Source organism: Amblyomma mixtum, chromosome 2, assembly GCF_055824585.1.
Source record: "Amblyomma mixtum isolate Tamu chromosome 2, ASM5582458v1, whole genome shotgun sequence".
Taxonomy (NCBI): domain Eukaryota; kingdom Metazoa; phylum Arthropoda; class Arachnida; order Ixodida; family Ixodidae; genus Amblyomma; species Amblyomma mixtum.
The window spans coordinates 237,510,147-237,525,871 of record NC_143013.1 but is presented as its reverse complement, the minus strand read 5'-3'; the positions used below and the strand labels follow the sequence as shown (position 1 = coordinate 237,525,871).

At 52.3% G+C, this 15,725-nt stretch overlaps 1 protein-coding gene across 4 annotated transcripts; it reads right to left on the bottom strand.

The window, feature by feature from the left end:
• Positions 1-1,106: 1,106 nt before the first annotated feature.
• On the bottom strand, positions 1,107-15,661 carry LOC149363052 (TAR DNA-binding protein 43-like). 4 transcript variants are annotated; one of them, XM_089573344.1, is made up of 4 exons: positions 15,332-15,661; positions 6,814-7,004; positions 4,826-4,978; positions 1,107-4,474 (listed from the first exon to the last, which is right to left on the bottom strand). In XM_089573344.1, exons 1-4 carry the CDS (start codon positions 15,567-15,569, stop codon positions 3,578-3,580), a joined length of 1,479 nt encoding a protein of 492 aa, XP_089429470.1. In that variant the 5' UTR covers positions 15,570-15,661; the 3' UTR covers positions 1,107-3,577. The 4 variants fall into 4 exon arrangements, with proteins under 4 accessions (XP_089429470.1, XP_089429472.1, XP_089429469.1 ...); XM_089573346.1 differs by having other exon boundaries at positions 4,838-4,978; XM_089573343.1 differs by having other exon boundaries at positions 1,107-4,483; positions 15,332-15,660.
• Between the last annotated feature and the right edge of the window lie 64 nt (positions 15,662-15,725).

The window sequence follows — 15,725 nt, the reverse complement described above, 5'->3', positions numbered from 1 at the left end:
GGTGGGCAACCCCAGGGTATGACATCACACCTCGCACAGGTCCTGATTCGTGGTGAAATCCGATGCTCTTATGTCCCCAGCCCCTTTGCTCCGGTTCATGCTGCCCTGACAAATTGCTACATGTCAAACTGTTCACACCAAACGCATTTTTTTTTTTTGCCAATAGGATTGCCTTGGTTGCCCCGCATGTGTAGAGCAGCTGGTACAAGCAACAAACTTAATCCCACCACACATGCCCCCCACTTTCTTGCATAAAAAGAATGGCATAATGGTAGCAGATGGCGGAGTCGGCGTCAGCAGCAGCAGCAGCAGTTTTCTCCCTTGCGCAAGCTAGGCTAGCTCCAGCTATCCCAAAGATATCGCCGACCACACACAGGTACCTCGTATGTACAAACACCACGTGCAGCAATGTCGACCAAAGAATGAGACGAGCCTGCCACCCAAACCACAGCAGTGTTGCCCACCGGAGGCAGCGATTTTTTCCACTCACTACCACACACCTAGCTCGCTGGTGACAGCACGCAAACCGCCCTGAGATGGCTCACTCTCTCTCTCTCTCTCTCGTGAGTGTGATGAGATGTCACATTATGTGTGTCAGCGTCACTTCCACAACATGATCATGACTTCTCAGAATGGGACTGAACCATACGTGACTTTCAGGCAAGACAATATTTGGCAAAAGGCCTAATGCTGAAAAAGCTGCCCACCACACTTTGACCACAAACCTGAGAGGAGCAACGACAATGCTAGAACACGAGGCCCTGAGCGTGCACCTCGGGAAAGAAAAACTCCGGGGGGGCGAACATCTCCGCACTGCAAACGAATGGTAACTGAACTGCTCCGGTCAAATAATTTTGTCCTGCACTACTCTCTCCTAGTATTCCTACGAAGCAAAAAGGAAGGGGGAGGGGGGGCTAATGATATAAGGCAGCTAACTTTGGCCTCACAATGAACACTGTCGCTATAACCACGAGAGTCTAGATGAAGAGAAGCACGCCTGGCACTACAGCTTTCGAAAATGGGAGAGTGCGCCCGTGCGAGGCTGACGTCGGCCTCCAGCAACCGAGACTGGCGACACGCTGGGGGATGGTGAAATTTCGGGGGGGTTTTCCCAAAGAGGCGGTGGACCGACCCGCAAATACCTCGGCTGCAGAACCACTGCGGAACATGTACAGGTACTTTGTATCCAAGGGGATGGTGCGATATAGTAATCATAACAGAAGGCCCGAGCACGCATCCGCCATCCCTTCCTCAGGTGCAAAACACTCGTGCCACACCAGGGAGCCGCAACATAGCCTCCTCCTCTCCCCCCAAGACGAGTACAAGGCCCGTGCAAGATCCAGCAAGCACGAACTCCTCACAACTGGGATGCAAACAAATGCTGGAGAAAGGGAGGGGGGCTATGCCGGGAGCAAAGTCTCTTTTCCGCACACCACAACCAATCAGTAGCACACAGTCATGAAGAACACCTGCCAACGAAAGGGATAAGCCAGACATTCGTTTCCCGCTTGGGGAAAATGTCTAAACTACCTACCATACAAAGCTGCACAAATTCACGCGCGCATGACTACTGCCCTAACCAGTGAAGGCATTTCATCTCCTGGCCAATGCAGCCAGATTACCAGCGGACCCTGAGAAGGGCGTGGCTAGAAAAAAAAAACAAGAGAAAAACAAAGAAGGCAGCGAAACCACTCGCTTCTCGTCCATGCAACAAAGATGCGCGGCAAATGGATTTACAATGAAGTGCGCCTGCCTTTCACCTGTATCGAAAGCACACATCCAGATACAAAATGCACTTGCAGCATCTCTCCATCTGCCTCTCTAATCGTGACCCAAAAACGGCAAAAAAAAAAAAACGCCTGCAGTAAGTTGGCAACAACAGCGCGCACCATTTTCCTCGTCTCAGCTTGCCAAAATTTCAGCAGTAAGTGCCAAGGTGTGAACTGAGGTACAAGCCAACGCAGTGAGAGCGTGAAGAGTGCAAGAGCAGTTGCGTCCAGATTAGTTTGAAGCAGCGCTCGCTTGCTGAGGTAAGTCCGACGGAGACGAGCATGAAGCCACAAATGCCGGTCTACTCCTTGATCTGGACTCCCGCCGACTGGCATTCGAAGGTGCGCGCCGCGACAACAAAGGACCGCAACCACAGCCGAGGCAGTTCCATCTCCAAACAGGAAGACGACAGCGGCTGGCTCAGAGAAGCAAGTCAGCAATGAGTTAAGACCAATCTCTTACAAATCCCACTCACCACCAGGAGTTAGCTAGCTAGTGCGCAGCAACTTGTCACATGCAGAAAGGCACGCCTGCTGCAACCCATGGGCAGGCGTGCAACGGAGGAAAACCCAGAGAAGGAAGCTGCCACGAACACTCACCACATGCACTAGACTCGCGCCAAACCACAGCTATGCCTCACTGCACGTCTTGGTTCAGCAGATGGCAACGCTTCACAAAAGAATGGGTAGCAGTGGTCACCTAGTGTCGCCGCGAGGCATTTCAAGTGCAGTATGCAACCAAGTCTTCCCACGAGCAACCTGTTGTCGCACTGTCCAAGGCCACCGCAATCACCCACGGCCATTCAGACATTTGTTAACCAGCACCAGCTATGGGGACGCACCTGACAGGCATGTTAAGTGGCTCAAGAATGCAATGCAATGATCATATACCTTCTGCACTAGTCAATGTTAGAAGCCCAATGCTCACGGTGCCTGCAGGCAAGGCAAGACACTACCCCAGAACTTCTGGCCAGAACACCAATCTGAGTGAACCGGCTTCGTTCCTCTCGTGAAATTGACATGGAAAACTTCAGTAAGGAGAGCACTAACAAACCTGATGAATCAATGCAGACACCGTGAGCATTGTCAAATCAAGATGGCCTTCGGAGACTAGCACAGACAGAGAGAGAGTCTCACCTCGCGTACGCTGAGAAGCAACTTGTGCCAGAAATGATACATGTTATATGTACAGCAGAAAAAGAGAGGGGGGGGGAAAGAAAGAAAGAGGAGCAGTGTGGCAAGAGAGAGAGACTCCTCCAGACACGCACCATGCACGCCTTAAATACACGTGACATTCGCACGGGCTTTGTCCTTGCAGGCCCCACACACCACCCAGGAGGAGGGAGGCCGGCAGAGGCCCACGCGAACCACCAGGCACACCCACACGCACAGGCCAGACACACCACACGACACCCGGACGGAGCTGCTGGCGGCCGCGCCACCTCCCTCCTCCCAACCCGCACCCAACCAGCCGATTCCCCCGCCAGTACGAGCCAGTGCATTCTCTCTGTCCACCTTCCTGGGGCGGCTGCACAGGTGCACTCGGGTGGCTGGGGAGAGACAACACGCAACGAGCCAGTCTTTGATCGCAACAATTACGCCGATGCATTCACTCAGCCCCGGGGTGCGGCTGACAAGGTCCGCCCACGGCCATGGACTGTCGCTCCAATTTTTTCCAACAAAGAGACTGCACCAGTGCCACACCAGTACCAACTGTGCTCTGCGGTGGCCTCCCGCGTCCACCCAGTGCACCAGTGCCACCAGAGAGCGGGCAGACCAAACGGCCCCCAGGAGCGTCGTGCCGCCGCTCAGGGGGAGACGGACATGCCGAAGCCCTGCTTGCCCTCGCGCTGGGGCCAGGGCCCGCCTTGGCCCGCCCCGCCGTCCCCGGAGCCGCCCGCCTGCCCGGCCCCTCCCTGGCCCATCCAGCCCAGGAAGGAACCCGACCCGCCGGCGCCCGAGTTGGGCGGCGGGGGCCCCCCCGGGCCCTGGTCCGCTGCGCCCCCCTGGAACGACCCCCCAAACAGACCGAAACCAGCCGCCTGCCCCAGTGCTGCCACCACGGCCGAGCTGAGTGGCAAGGTGGCCGCGCCCAGGTTCAGCGCGCCCATGCCCAGCGTGGGCGGAGTCGTGTTGACCCCCTGCGGGGGAGTGGCTTGTGCCTGCGCCGCGCCCAGGGGCCCCATGCCAAGGCTGCCGCCCAGGAGGTTGGGCAGGTCAGCCCCGCGGTGCGCTCCGCCGGCCGCCTGGTGGCCCCAGCCGCCGTGGGGCGCCAGGTGATGAGCACCCGGGTAGGGCCCCGGGGCTGCATACGCTGCCCCCTGGCCGGCAGGCCGGCCCACGTCGAGAGGGCCCCCCCGATGGGCGGGGCCGGCGCCCGGACCCCTACCCCCGGCACCGCCCCCCGCGCCTCCTCCTGCGCCGGCGAGCGGCCCCAGTGCATGGTGGTGGGCCGCGGGTGCCGCTTCGCTCTTGGGCACCGCGTTGCTGACATGAATGCTTGTGCCGCGAATTATGTGGTCCTCGCCACACAGCGACTGCGCCACGTCCGGGTCGACGAATGTGACAAAGGCGAACGCGCGGAATGGCTTGGGGATGAACACGTCCGTCACCTCGCCGAACTTGGAGAAGTAGTCACGCAGGTCGTCCGAGCTCAGGTCCTCTGTGCAGCGGCCCACAAACACCTTGCGGCTCAGCTCCGACGCCTGGCCATCCTGCGTGCCAACGCAGGACCTCATGCCTCCATTTGCCACAGGTCAACAACAGCACAGAGCACTGTCCACAAGGTTTGCGGAGGTGAACCCTACACAAATGCAAGGCCAAGGCAACCCACCCAGGTCCTCTCCACTGAAGGGCCATTCACTCATGCTGCCACGATGATATTACAGAAGATGAATTACAGAATTTCCCTTGGCAATGAACGCAGCGCTACATGTGTGGGAAGCCGGGCTCAGCCGAAGGTTCAGCCCCTTCTGGTGGCAACACATGGGGTGCCCCAGGTGCTGAGTGCACACGAACAAAGGAAGAGGAATAATGACAGCGAAGGGTGGCCTTACTTGAGCACTCACTTTGGAGTTGGGGATCTTGACGTCACACCAGCGGCCATCGATGAGATGCCGCTTTGACAGAGCCCTCACCTGGGACTCGTAGCTGGAGAAGCGGATGAAGCCAAAGCCCTTCGACTGGCCCGTCTTGGGGTCCTTCTTCACCTGGTCATGGGACAACCGAAGAAGGCAACAGTGGTGAGTGGGGCGCTACATCTGGGCATGCGCTCACATTTCAGACCCACTGCTGGCTTACTAACAACACACATTTCCATCATAAAGCAGACTCCGCTGCTGCGATGTCGGGGGTAGCCAGAAGTTGACACTTGAAGACTTCCAGACAGAAGGAGCTACTTCAGCAGCGACAATGCTCTACCCCCGCCATTGCTGCAGTGTTCACAGTGGTTCTGCCATACTCCCTTGAATGAGCGTGATGTGGCTCATTCTTAACTCGATGTGCTGTGTCAAACAATCTTCAAAGGCACCAGAGAGAAAGAAGCCATGGTTGATTCAAGAGTAGAGTTCAGTGAATGCAATTACTTGAAACCAATGGTGCTACTACTTTAGCCATTTTGCTCACGAGCAAAATGGCACAGAAAGGAAGAAAATTATTTTGCGTATAAAGGGTGCAAGCTGTTGGCAATATTTAAAAATAAGTTCTTGAGAGAAAAAAAGCCTTTTCCTCGGCACAGTACCATTAGTGTGGCAGACACCAGAAAAGAGCCAAGATGTATTAGTGTGCAAGCTGGTGAAGTAAACTCTAGAACTTCTTAGCAATCTGAGCCACACCCTTCTAAACCCAGATTCTTCCTCATCATCATCATCATCAGCCTGACTACGCCCACTGCAGGGCAAAGGCCTCTCCCATGTCTCTCCAATTAACCCTGTCTGTCCTTCGCCAGTTGCGGCCACCACATTCCCGCAAATTTCTTAATCTCATCTGCCCACCTAACTTTCTGCTGCCCCCTGCTACGCTTGCCTTCTCTTGAAATCCACTCCGTTACCCTCAAGGACCAGCGGTTATCTTGCCTTCGCATTACATGCCCTACCAAGCCCACTCCTTCCTCTTGATTTCAACTAGGATGTCATAACCCGCGTTAAGTTCCCTCACCCACTCCACCCGCTTCCGATCTCTTTAACGTTACACCTACCATTTTTCTTTCCATGGCTCGCTGCGTTGTCCTTAACTTAAGCTGAACCCTCTTTGTTAGCCTCCACGTTTCTGCCCCATAGGTGAGTAGCGGTAAGTTACAGCTGTTGTAGACTTTTCTCTAGAGGGATATTGGTAAAATGCCATTCATGATCTGAGAGAACCTGCCATATGTGCTCCACCCCATTCTTATTCTTCTAGTTATTTCCCTCTCATGATTCGGATCAGTGGTCACGACCTGCCCTAGGTAGACATATTCTCTTACTACTTCCAGCACCTCGCTACCGACTGCAAACTGCTGTTCCCTTGCTAGACTGTTGAACATTATCCTCCACTGACTCTTAACCCCAACTGTTCTCATTTCAGGCCTCGAAATCTGATGAAACCATCGAACGGCAAGTATGAGCACTCGCCTAGCGCCAGGAATCTGACTAATGAGGTGAACGTGCCACTAGACACTGTGGATGCTTCAACCACGATTAGTTATATGTCCCTAAAGCTGATTGTCGGCAGCAAGGGTCTCAGCGAGGAGAACAGCAAGGGTCTCAGCGAGGAGAACATGGCCACGCAAGAGAGCCTGGAAAAAGCAGCGGTAGGGTTAGCTTCGAACAAGTAGGCGCGCATAACATAGATTGTTGAGAAAGAAACGCCACTTTTGACGGGTGTAATATTTTTGGCTGCTATACGAAGAGTCCACTTACTACGAACTTCGAATATTACGAACGGAATCCGCAAGACTGCTTCGCTATAAGTGGGCTCGACAGTAATAGTGTGATGATTATCCAGTCAGAAAGCATTACCTGACAGTGTGAAGTTGCTCACGCATCAGAGACAACAGTGGATCCCTCACCTGGGCCATGAGGACCTCCCCGAAGGACTCGAAGTACTGGCGCAGGTCCTGCTCCGAGGTCTTCCAGGGCAGGCCCAGCACTATCAGGTCCGAGCACTTCTGCCGGTTCTCCAGCCGCTTGGTCTTGGCCGTGCTGTTCTCCAGCTGCTCGTCGCTCTTGCGCTTGTTCTCAGAGTTGTGCAGGCACGCATCTGCATTGCAAAAGGGGGGTGCTGTTACACTCTGTGTGCTTCGGAAATGGACCTCAGTTGGCGTACCGCATGTGCCAACGCAGTCTGCGCGTTGTATTTAGCTTTGCCACACCACGCCGACGCTCAGCGGACGTCTGTGTCGAGCAGCATTCCCACTAAAGTAGTTTCACAATCGCTCCCACTGGTTTTGTGTTATGTGCACACTCGCAGCATGTTGTGGCCAAAAGAGAGAGGGCCCCACCATGCTCTAGCTGCATCCTTATGGTAGCAGCCTTCAAAGATGGTATGGAAACAATTGTATACACAGCGCACTTACAGCCTTTTCTGGGTGTGCCGCGCATAGCATAGATCTCTCCGTTTCAGCATTAATGCAAAGCAACTAAACAAGTACGGTAATATAATACAAGTGGTGTTGTTATGTAATCTAATATTAAAGTTCACCAAGAATTGCTCTTTAAAACAGTCAACTCCGTATCACGTGCTTCATTACAACCGCAAGAGCCACTTTTGCCAGTTCATCCCAGACCCCTTGAACCTAAAGGAAAATAAACAAAAAAGTCAAGTGACTGTACAATCCCAACGCTGCCTGTCTGACAAATCCCGATTGGCCGAAACGAAGCTGAATTTTTATGCCACCACAACTTGTATCTGGTCACAAGTGAGCACAAAGTACCTTGGTGGAGCAAAATAACATGCTCCTTGTCATTCAGCACATCAGGTCACACAAAGCCAAGTGGAGCTGCATTTGTGAATGAAAACTGACATTTCAGCTGGAAAAAATTTTCACAGTGCATATTTTCGCAAGGACAGGACAAATAGCATGATGGGAAAGTACGCCAGCCAGCCAGCATTCAGACATTGCTGAATAAGACTGTGACACCGGAACCAGCTTTCGAGATGTGAATCAAGAAAAGCGAACAAAGCAAAGCTATTGGAGAAGACTCAGCTGTACGTATTGGCATGCGTAATTTTTCAGGGGAAAAAAAAAAAAAGCCCTTTTCTACGATTCCACTTACACAGCATTCAAGGAAGAATTAGAACCAACTGCAGCTAGATAGAACTCCTTAAAGATTGCTCAGACTTCTCAACGTGCCTCTCTGAGTATCTACATGTTTGCGTGCATGCTACCAAGGTTAAGAAGAAGTGCCACTGTTCAAAGCATGCTGCCCTGAACAAGCTTGCCAAACACAAAAACTTTTTCCCCCCCTAACACTCCGTAAGCTTCCAGTGTCGGTACGTTCGCGTGTGCCAGGCCCACGTAATTAAGAGAGAAATGCGATGAAGAATAAAAACCCAGACGAAAAATAAATTCTGCACCCCGCCAGACGCCCTTCATAAATGCAGCTGGCAACAACATCACAAACGACACTGCGGAATTCCACATCTGGCAGTGTCTCGTGTTTTTGCGCCGTCAATTTGACGGGCACTTTCCTTTTACTGCTGCTGCTGCAGCCTTGTCTGGCAGGGAACATGCACACTGCCGGCTTATTCATTGCTGTAACTTCCTAAAAGCAAGGGCTCATCAGGGTTTCTATATTGAGAGCTGTTAAACTGGGGGGCTGTCGTGCAGCCTCAGCGAGCGATGCAAGAGCGTTGCCACAAAGCAACCAGGCAGCGTCGAAGAGATGTGGACACGACAATCAAAGCACTTCTTTTTAGAATGCCTGCCTACACATCGACAAAAGGGAACAAGTCCCTGTACGACCGACTATTAAGTGGGAAAACAGATACGGTTAACGCACCTGCACTAAACTTTTCCACGGTGTTACCTTCAGCTGCACCGGAATCCAACACACTGAACAGATTTAGTTTGGTTTGGTTTATGGCGTTTAACGTCCCAAAGCGACTCAGGCTATGAGAGACGCCGGGCTCCGGAAATTTCGACCACCTGGTGTTCTTTAACGTGCACTGACATCGCGCAGTACACGGGCCTCTAGAATTTCGCCTCCATCGAAATTAGGCAGCCGCGGCCGGGATCGAACCCGCGTCTTTCGGGTCAGCAGCCGAGCACCATAACCACTGAGCCACCGCAGCGGCTCTGAACAGATTTGAATCAACTTGGAAAGCCCTGTCACTTGCGATTTTCTCGCAGACTTTGTGCCATGAGTGCTGAATGTGTCGGCCCACAGTAAGCAGCACACAAAAGTAGGGAGTGCAGTCACGTCCAATTCTCTTTCCAAGGCTGAAAGCTCAATGGAAACCAACCTACCGCAGAAGTTATCATCTGGTTAGTTGGCAAGAAAATTCCACCAACGAACATCATGCTCCAGGCTTCCGGGAAACATGCAGATTGCCCTCCTCTGTGTAATCCAGTTTGTAGATAAAGCACCCACACTTTGCACATTTAGCCACAACTAACCCAGAACCCCTATAACCAATGGAAAAAAAGGAAACTAAAAAACTATGAAAAAATGTGCATACCAAAAACAAAGCACGCTTTAATAGTTCGAGAGTGGTCTCAAAATGCTGAATTGGGTGGTGCCAAAGAGGCAAATTTTTTTGGACAAAGGGCACAGAGACACACAGGACGAGCAAAAAAAAGAAAGCATAAGCAGGCAAAAGAAGTGAAGCCTTTTCCGTGGCGACCACGCAAAAAGATCGATACGTGAGCAGCCCATCTACTGCATTCACCTGGAAGGAACTCTCCTTCCTCAAAACAAACAGCCAAGGAACCATCCCCATCAGTCCACCCAAGTCATTGTTGGAAAGAAATGTCGGTGTGTGTGTGCCCTCCCCCTTCTCCTACAAAGCACCTTTACCAGCTTGAAAAATAAACAACTGCAAGTAAACGCTAGACCTGTGTGGTTCTCTGTCCTTTGTCCAAAAAAAATTATGCTCTTTAGCACTGCCCCCCCTCCCCCCCCCCCCCCTCTCAAAAAGTGATCTTTAGCACTGTCCAATTCAACACGTCGTAACAACTCACCCCAATCGTCGGCATTTTCATCTCAAATGTTTGGTACTGAATAGAAAGACGCCCAGCATGCTGGGTTCCACTGACTAAGCACTGAGTAGCAAGCTTAGCTTAGCACCACTAACTAGCAGGTCACTATCATCTCACGCCATATTCATAACCTGTTATTCATAACCTTTTGCCATTTGTGTGCTACAAAGGTGCACCAGTTCGAGGAAAATGCGAAGAACTCGTCAATAATGTGATTAAATACTCTTGTGCAGCTCAATAAAGATGGACTTAATTAAGGCTCTAAACCTTGTACACTTGAAAGTGACACCAAAGCCAATTCGGAAAGAATACAAATCTATCCGTTGCGGATGCTGCTGTGGTGACAAAAGTCATCACCTCGGTCTGGTCACACAGGCTTATTAGTAGGAAACAGAACGAGCTGCCATCTAGTATGCATACTAAATCCAATGTGAGCAAAACTGACATGCAAGACGCTATTACATCACGTGCAGTAGTTTATGTGAGCTCTGGCATATCGCAGAGTTGCTGGTACCCTCCTCCATTTTTACTTTCACTCTGGTGAAGAACGTGTGATACTGTTCAGAGACTGCTTTGGCGTCCCCCCTTTAGCGACATTTCCCTCGGCCAGCGCAGCATGGCCTCTCGACAAACTAGTAAGGTTCACTGCAGCAAATCTGTGCACATGGCATTCATGAAATATGGCTGACCAACCACTCCCCGAGAAGTAGTCACATTTAACAACTTGCTACAGAGTGTGGCAGTCACAGTGGAAGCAACTGCAAAGTCACTATTAAGTAACAAAGGGAAGTCCACAATCAACAGTGCAAACTGAACACCGTTCTGAAACAATGAAGGCTGTTCGTTCCAAAAGAGCAGCGAGAAGTGGACACTGCAGTCACCTTGAAACTTCTTCAAGGGTTGAGCCACGTTTGTGAAATTTTGCAGCTCTCAATAACTGAGCAATGACCGAAGTAGCATTTTACCCTCAGAGCTGATGACTTATGAGAAGTGCTTCTACATACCCAGTGGCCTTAAAAGCAGTTTTGTACAGTTTGCTGTTGAGGTTGGGATACCAGTGACAAACCATGCCTACATGGCAAGATGGGCCATTCAAACATTGCTCACTAAGTGTCACACAACTAGCATGCCTTGCTTGAAGTATTATGGTAGGATAGAGTGACTTGCAACTAACCGGTACCTTCCAGTTCCACACACGTGCACGTACCTCTAACCTGCCAAGTGTCTGGACCTCACATACCTGTACTGCCAAACACTGCGTATGCGTCACACAGTATGGGGAAGAAGTACCACGATAACATGCAACCGTGCCACTATAGTGTGTTCATATCCTCATCCTCGGAGGAATCTCCTTTCTTTCCCATCCGCCAGCAGTGACATAAAAACAGTCGCTTACTGCACTATGCAAGTATGCAAGATGTTGCCGCCTTTACTCCCATAGTTCCTTGTTGCCTCCTGTTACAACAGTTACTGGTATTGTTTCTCAAGAGTTCCCAGGGCTCTCACCTGGGCCCTGCAATGCACACTTTGGCTGACCATGAGACACGGCCCACTCACAACAACTAACTTTTCGCGGCTTCAAACTCCCCTAAACTCACATCCATTCCCCTACACCGACATCCACTCACAGTAAGTGTGCTCTGCACGTTTTCGTCCTGCCAGTGTCCTTTTAGAGATTTTTTTGTATGTCTACTAAGCTTTGCTGACAGGAGAGAACACGAGAGGAGAGATTTTATGTCACGGCTGACTGCACTCACAAGTAAGGTAGCTTTTGAGCTGGATTCCCTTCCCTACTGTAGCCTTGTGTGTGCGCACATCGCGTGCAGATGTGGTAGTAAGCCAGTCGAGGCTGTGTCGGGCTCTTTGGGCAATTTTTACAGTACCATGGCTCCATGGAGGAAGAGATTTCTCAAGACTTCAGCCCATTCTGGTTTATGGTTTATGGGGTTTAACGTCCCAAAGCGACTCAGGCTATGAGAGACGTAGTGGAGGGCTCCGGAAATTTCGACCACCTGGGGTTCTTTAATGTGCACTGACATCGCACAGTACACGGGCCTCTAGAATTTCTCCTGCAAAGAAATTCTAGCCGCCGCGGCCGGGATCGAACCCGCGTCTTTCGGGTCAGGCACCGAGCACCATAACCACTGAGCCACCGCGGCGGCACTTCAGCCCATTCTACGAAAGCGTGCCCCATGCTTGTTATAGGTAATAGCGTGCCCATGTCTATAGGGAGCAGCGGGAGCTTTGGACACTCGGTTTTAAAGCTGATGCTTGTAGTGTTCTGTGCGAGACAGACTTGCAACCGCAGGAGATGGCGACTTACATGCCTACACTACATGCCTCAGGGACGAAGTGTCCATGGGTCTGCATGAACATGGTGGACACACGTGGAGACTAAATATTATGGTGTGCATCAGAAAGCACGTGTGTGTGTACGGTCGAGTGCATGTCACTATGGAAAAGGAAATGGCGGACTCCAAAAGTGGTGAGAAGAAATCATAGTTCCGGTAGGGAGGAAAGGTTTTACCAAGTTTCACGTCATTACCGACTGGCCGAATTCTAATCTGGAGGAGCTACTGGAACTGATGTTACTCGCTGCACTGAAGGAAGGGACATCGAGATTAAGACCCAAGTGGTTTTGGTGGGAACTAGGACTGATTTGTGTGCGAGTCAGAAACTTGTACATGGCTTTCACCTTACTTGTTTCTTTACCTGTTGCACATAAACAGTTACATGATTTAGCAGCTACAAATTTGCATGCCAAGCGTCACAGCCTTGTACCGTCAATATATGTTTCCTCAACATCATTTAGCAGAAAGCACTCTCACTCATATCCTCGCACACAGACCCGCTCTCTCATCTAGAGACGCGAGTATGAGTGAGAAAAAGGAAAAATTAATACCCTAGTGAGCGAGAGTGCCAGCCTATGAGTGCTGCTTATAAGGGGCACCCACAGAAGCCACAATGGCTACCATTTTGTCATACACGGAGCACAGTAAAAGGCCATGTGCGTCTAATTGGCTAGTCGTCACCTGCTCCGGTCTACACCAGTGAAGCCGCCTGCTGTACAACAAAATGGTGCCTATGGCATCGCCTGAACATCTCCACAGTTCACACCGACAACACATCAGCCACCACTTTTGGGTTCAAAAAGCACACTGAAAGCCTGGACGTTTCCCTAAGCTGCTTATTGGCTCCAGCGTAAACTGTAGAAGCCGGCCTGTTTGCCCAAAAATGGTGCCCGTAACGTTACGTGCTGTCTACCTACATAGCGTCCCCATTGGTCTAAGGATCCAGAGGATGAGAATGCCTCTTTTCATCCCTTCAGAGCTTTGTGCTGCCATAGGCGCCGCCAGACCTCTGCAACCTGGTCTGAAAAACCTGCCCGGGAGAAAACCCAATGGTCTGGAGACAAAAAAGGAGAGTACAGTGGTGAGCAGCCTTGTCTAGAGCACTCGGGCGGTGCACTTCCTTGCAAACAAATCCAGATTTTGTGGCAGCCGCTAGGGTCCAGCTGCAACGCTTGCACGGAAGTAGCGCCAGATAGCCTCGTAAACAAAGCAGGCACGAAAACTTTGCCCTGTAATGAGGGGCTGCTCTCTAATTTCGGTGTTTGTTACCAAGTGCGCACTGCTCAAGCGCTCTAGACAAGACTGCTCACCACTGTACGTCCAGCCAAAACTCCCCCCAACCTATACTACTTAAGTCTCTGCGGCGTCAAGAGCATGCATTCACAGTCATCTCATTCAGTATGAGAAAAAGGCGACGGCGCGCGGCAGTACGCGAGATCATCGGCGAAATCGAACGTATACACCGACCAATCAACCTACGGGAGACAGTGCAAACGGCCGATTAGCGTAATGAGCGGTCGCCGCGCCACCGTTCCGGCTCAGACAACGCGGGAAGGAGGGTTGAACGAACGCCAGTCCGAAACTGTGTCAAGAGGGAGGAAAGAGAATCGGGGAGAAAAGAAAAAGACCCGAGAGGAGGAGCGCGCAGCATCGGAGCGACAATTGTGTGCTCTGGCTGGGCCGCGCGAACTGGGCCTCCGAAGACTCTCGAACGCGGACAGCGCGGTGCCGAGCTCAGATAAGAGAAGGGCGCGAAGAGACGCGCGGTTAGGAGGGAAAACCGAGACATCTCGGACCATCCGAGCATGCTGTCGTAACCTCAGGTTACGTCGTAAGCAAGCAGAAACGCGAGGGTCGCGAGTTCCCGGAAGGCAATGAATGGCACGGCCAGGGAACGCGACGTTTCCACTGGAACAGTTCGATTATCGGGGGAAAAAAAAGGCCGCTTTGAGTAATGGCAGGTGCCCCGCAACGCACTCCGGTGCAATGATAGAACAAAATGGCATGTCGCGGAAATGGCCGAAGCGGGTTTCCGTGTAGTTCGCATCCAACCGCCCCTACTCTAACTACGCCTTCCAGACCACGACACGGTGCACCACACACGCAACGACATCTGAGAGACCGCCACAAGGCGTCTGTTTTGCAAGACCTTCTTAAAGCTCGGAGGCGTTCGCCAAGGAAGTGTGCTGGTGGCCGGCCGCCCCCCCCGTACGCGCGGCCCGCGCTTTGACTTTTTTTATTTTTCTTCGCCATCGAACACGCACAATCGGCTCTCCTCTCCCGTTCCTCGAGTCGCAATCGGCGCGGTGGCGACGACCGCCGGCGACCCGGCGGGAAGACTCGACGCTCGCGGAAGAGAATGCACGGCTTCCTGGCGCCTCGCTGGACGATCGCGCTGTGGCCACGAGCCGGCAGCGTTCGACGCGAGAGAGACGCGGAGGAGGAACTGCTCGCAGCGAGTACTCCGGGGGCAAGACGTTTTCTAAAGAGTGGTACGCGCGATGGCGGAACGAAACCGCGATGCGTACCCCGAGTAGCTACCCCCTCAGACCTTCGCGATACGTATCAACTGCCTAGGCGAGGGACTAGGTCGCGCGGGAATTAAAGGTGCGAACACACTTTCGGGCACGCCAGAAAACTGCTTTTGGACCGATTTAATGAGAGAACGGCGAGCGGATGCCGAAGCAGGGCACAGGCCACGCAACCTATCGTTACCTCCCTGAAACTAGACGCCGCGACACACACGCTGTGTAGCGACGTTTACAAACAAACTTGACGTCAGGCGCCAGTCGAAGCAGGGCGCGCAGCGCGTTCGCGGGCGACTCGTCGGCCCCCGGGCGAGCTAGACATCGGCGCCTCGGGGCGCGCTGGCGAAATCGGCCCGCGTCCCTGAGCAGCGCTGGCGAGGAAGCGCCGGACTGGCCGGGAGCGACTGCTCGGGGCATTAGGCCTAACGATCGCGCTTGTGTTCCTGGAACACTGAGTCCCGAAAGGGGCCTACCGTCGCAACCGACGGCGCTGGCACGTTGTCTCACCTTTAGGGAAAACACAGTAATACACAACATTGCCCCATCCGTTGTCTGGCGGGTGAAATCGGCCGTCGACCAAACGTACTCCACGCATCGTTCCAGACTCTGGGTTTCGATATTTGAGTCCGCATGTGGCCGGGAACTGAGCGGACAGCGTTGTCAGTAACAGTGTGCCATCGTCTTCACACGGAAGTTCAATGGGTTCTTCACTTTCATCCTCTGAAACTTGAATAAAACAGCTCATTCTGAAACTTTATATAAACAAACACACATACACTTACACCACAACACACATCAAACTTTGGATACTCTCGCACCACTGACGAGAGAACACGAGATTCGAAATGTTTTGGAAGTAAGTGACGTCTGGTGGCCACGTCTCCGAGCTGGCAAACAAGCC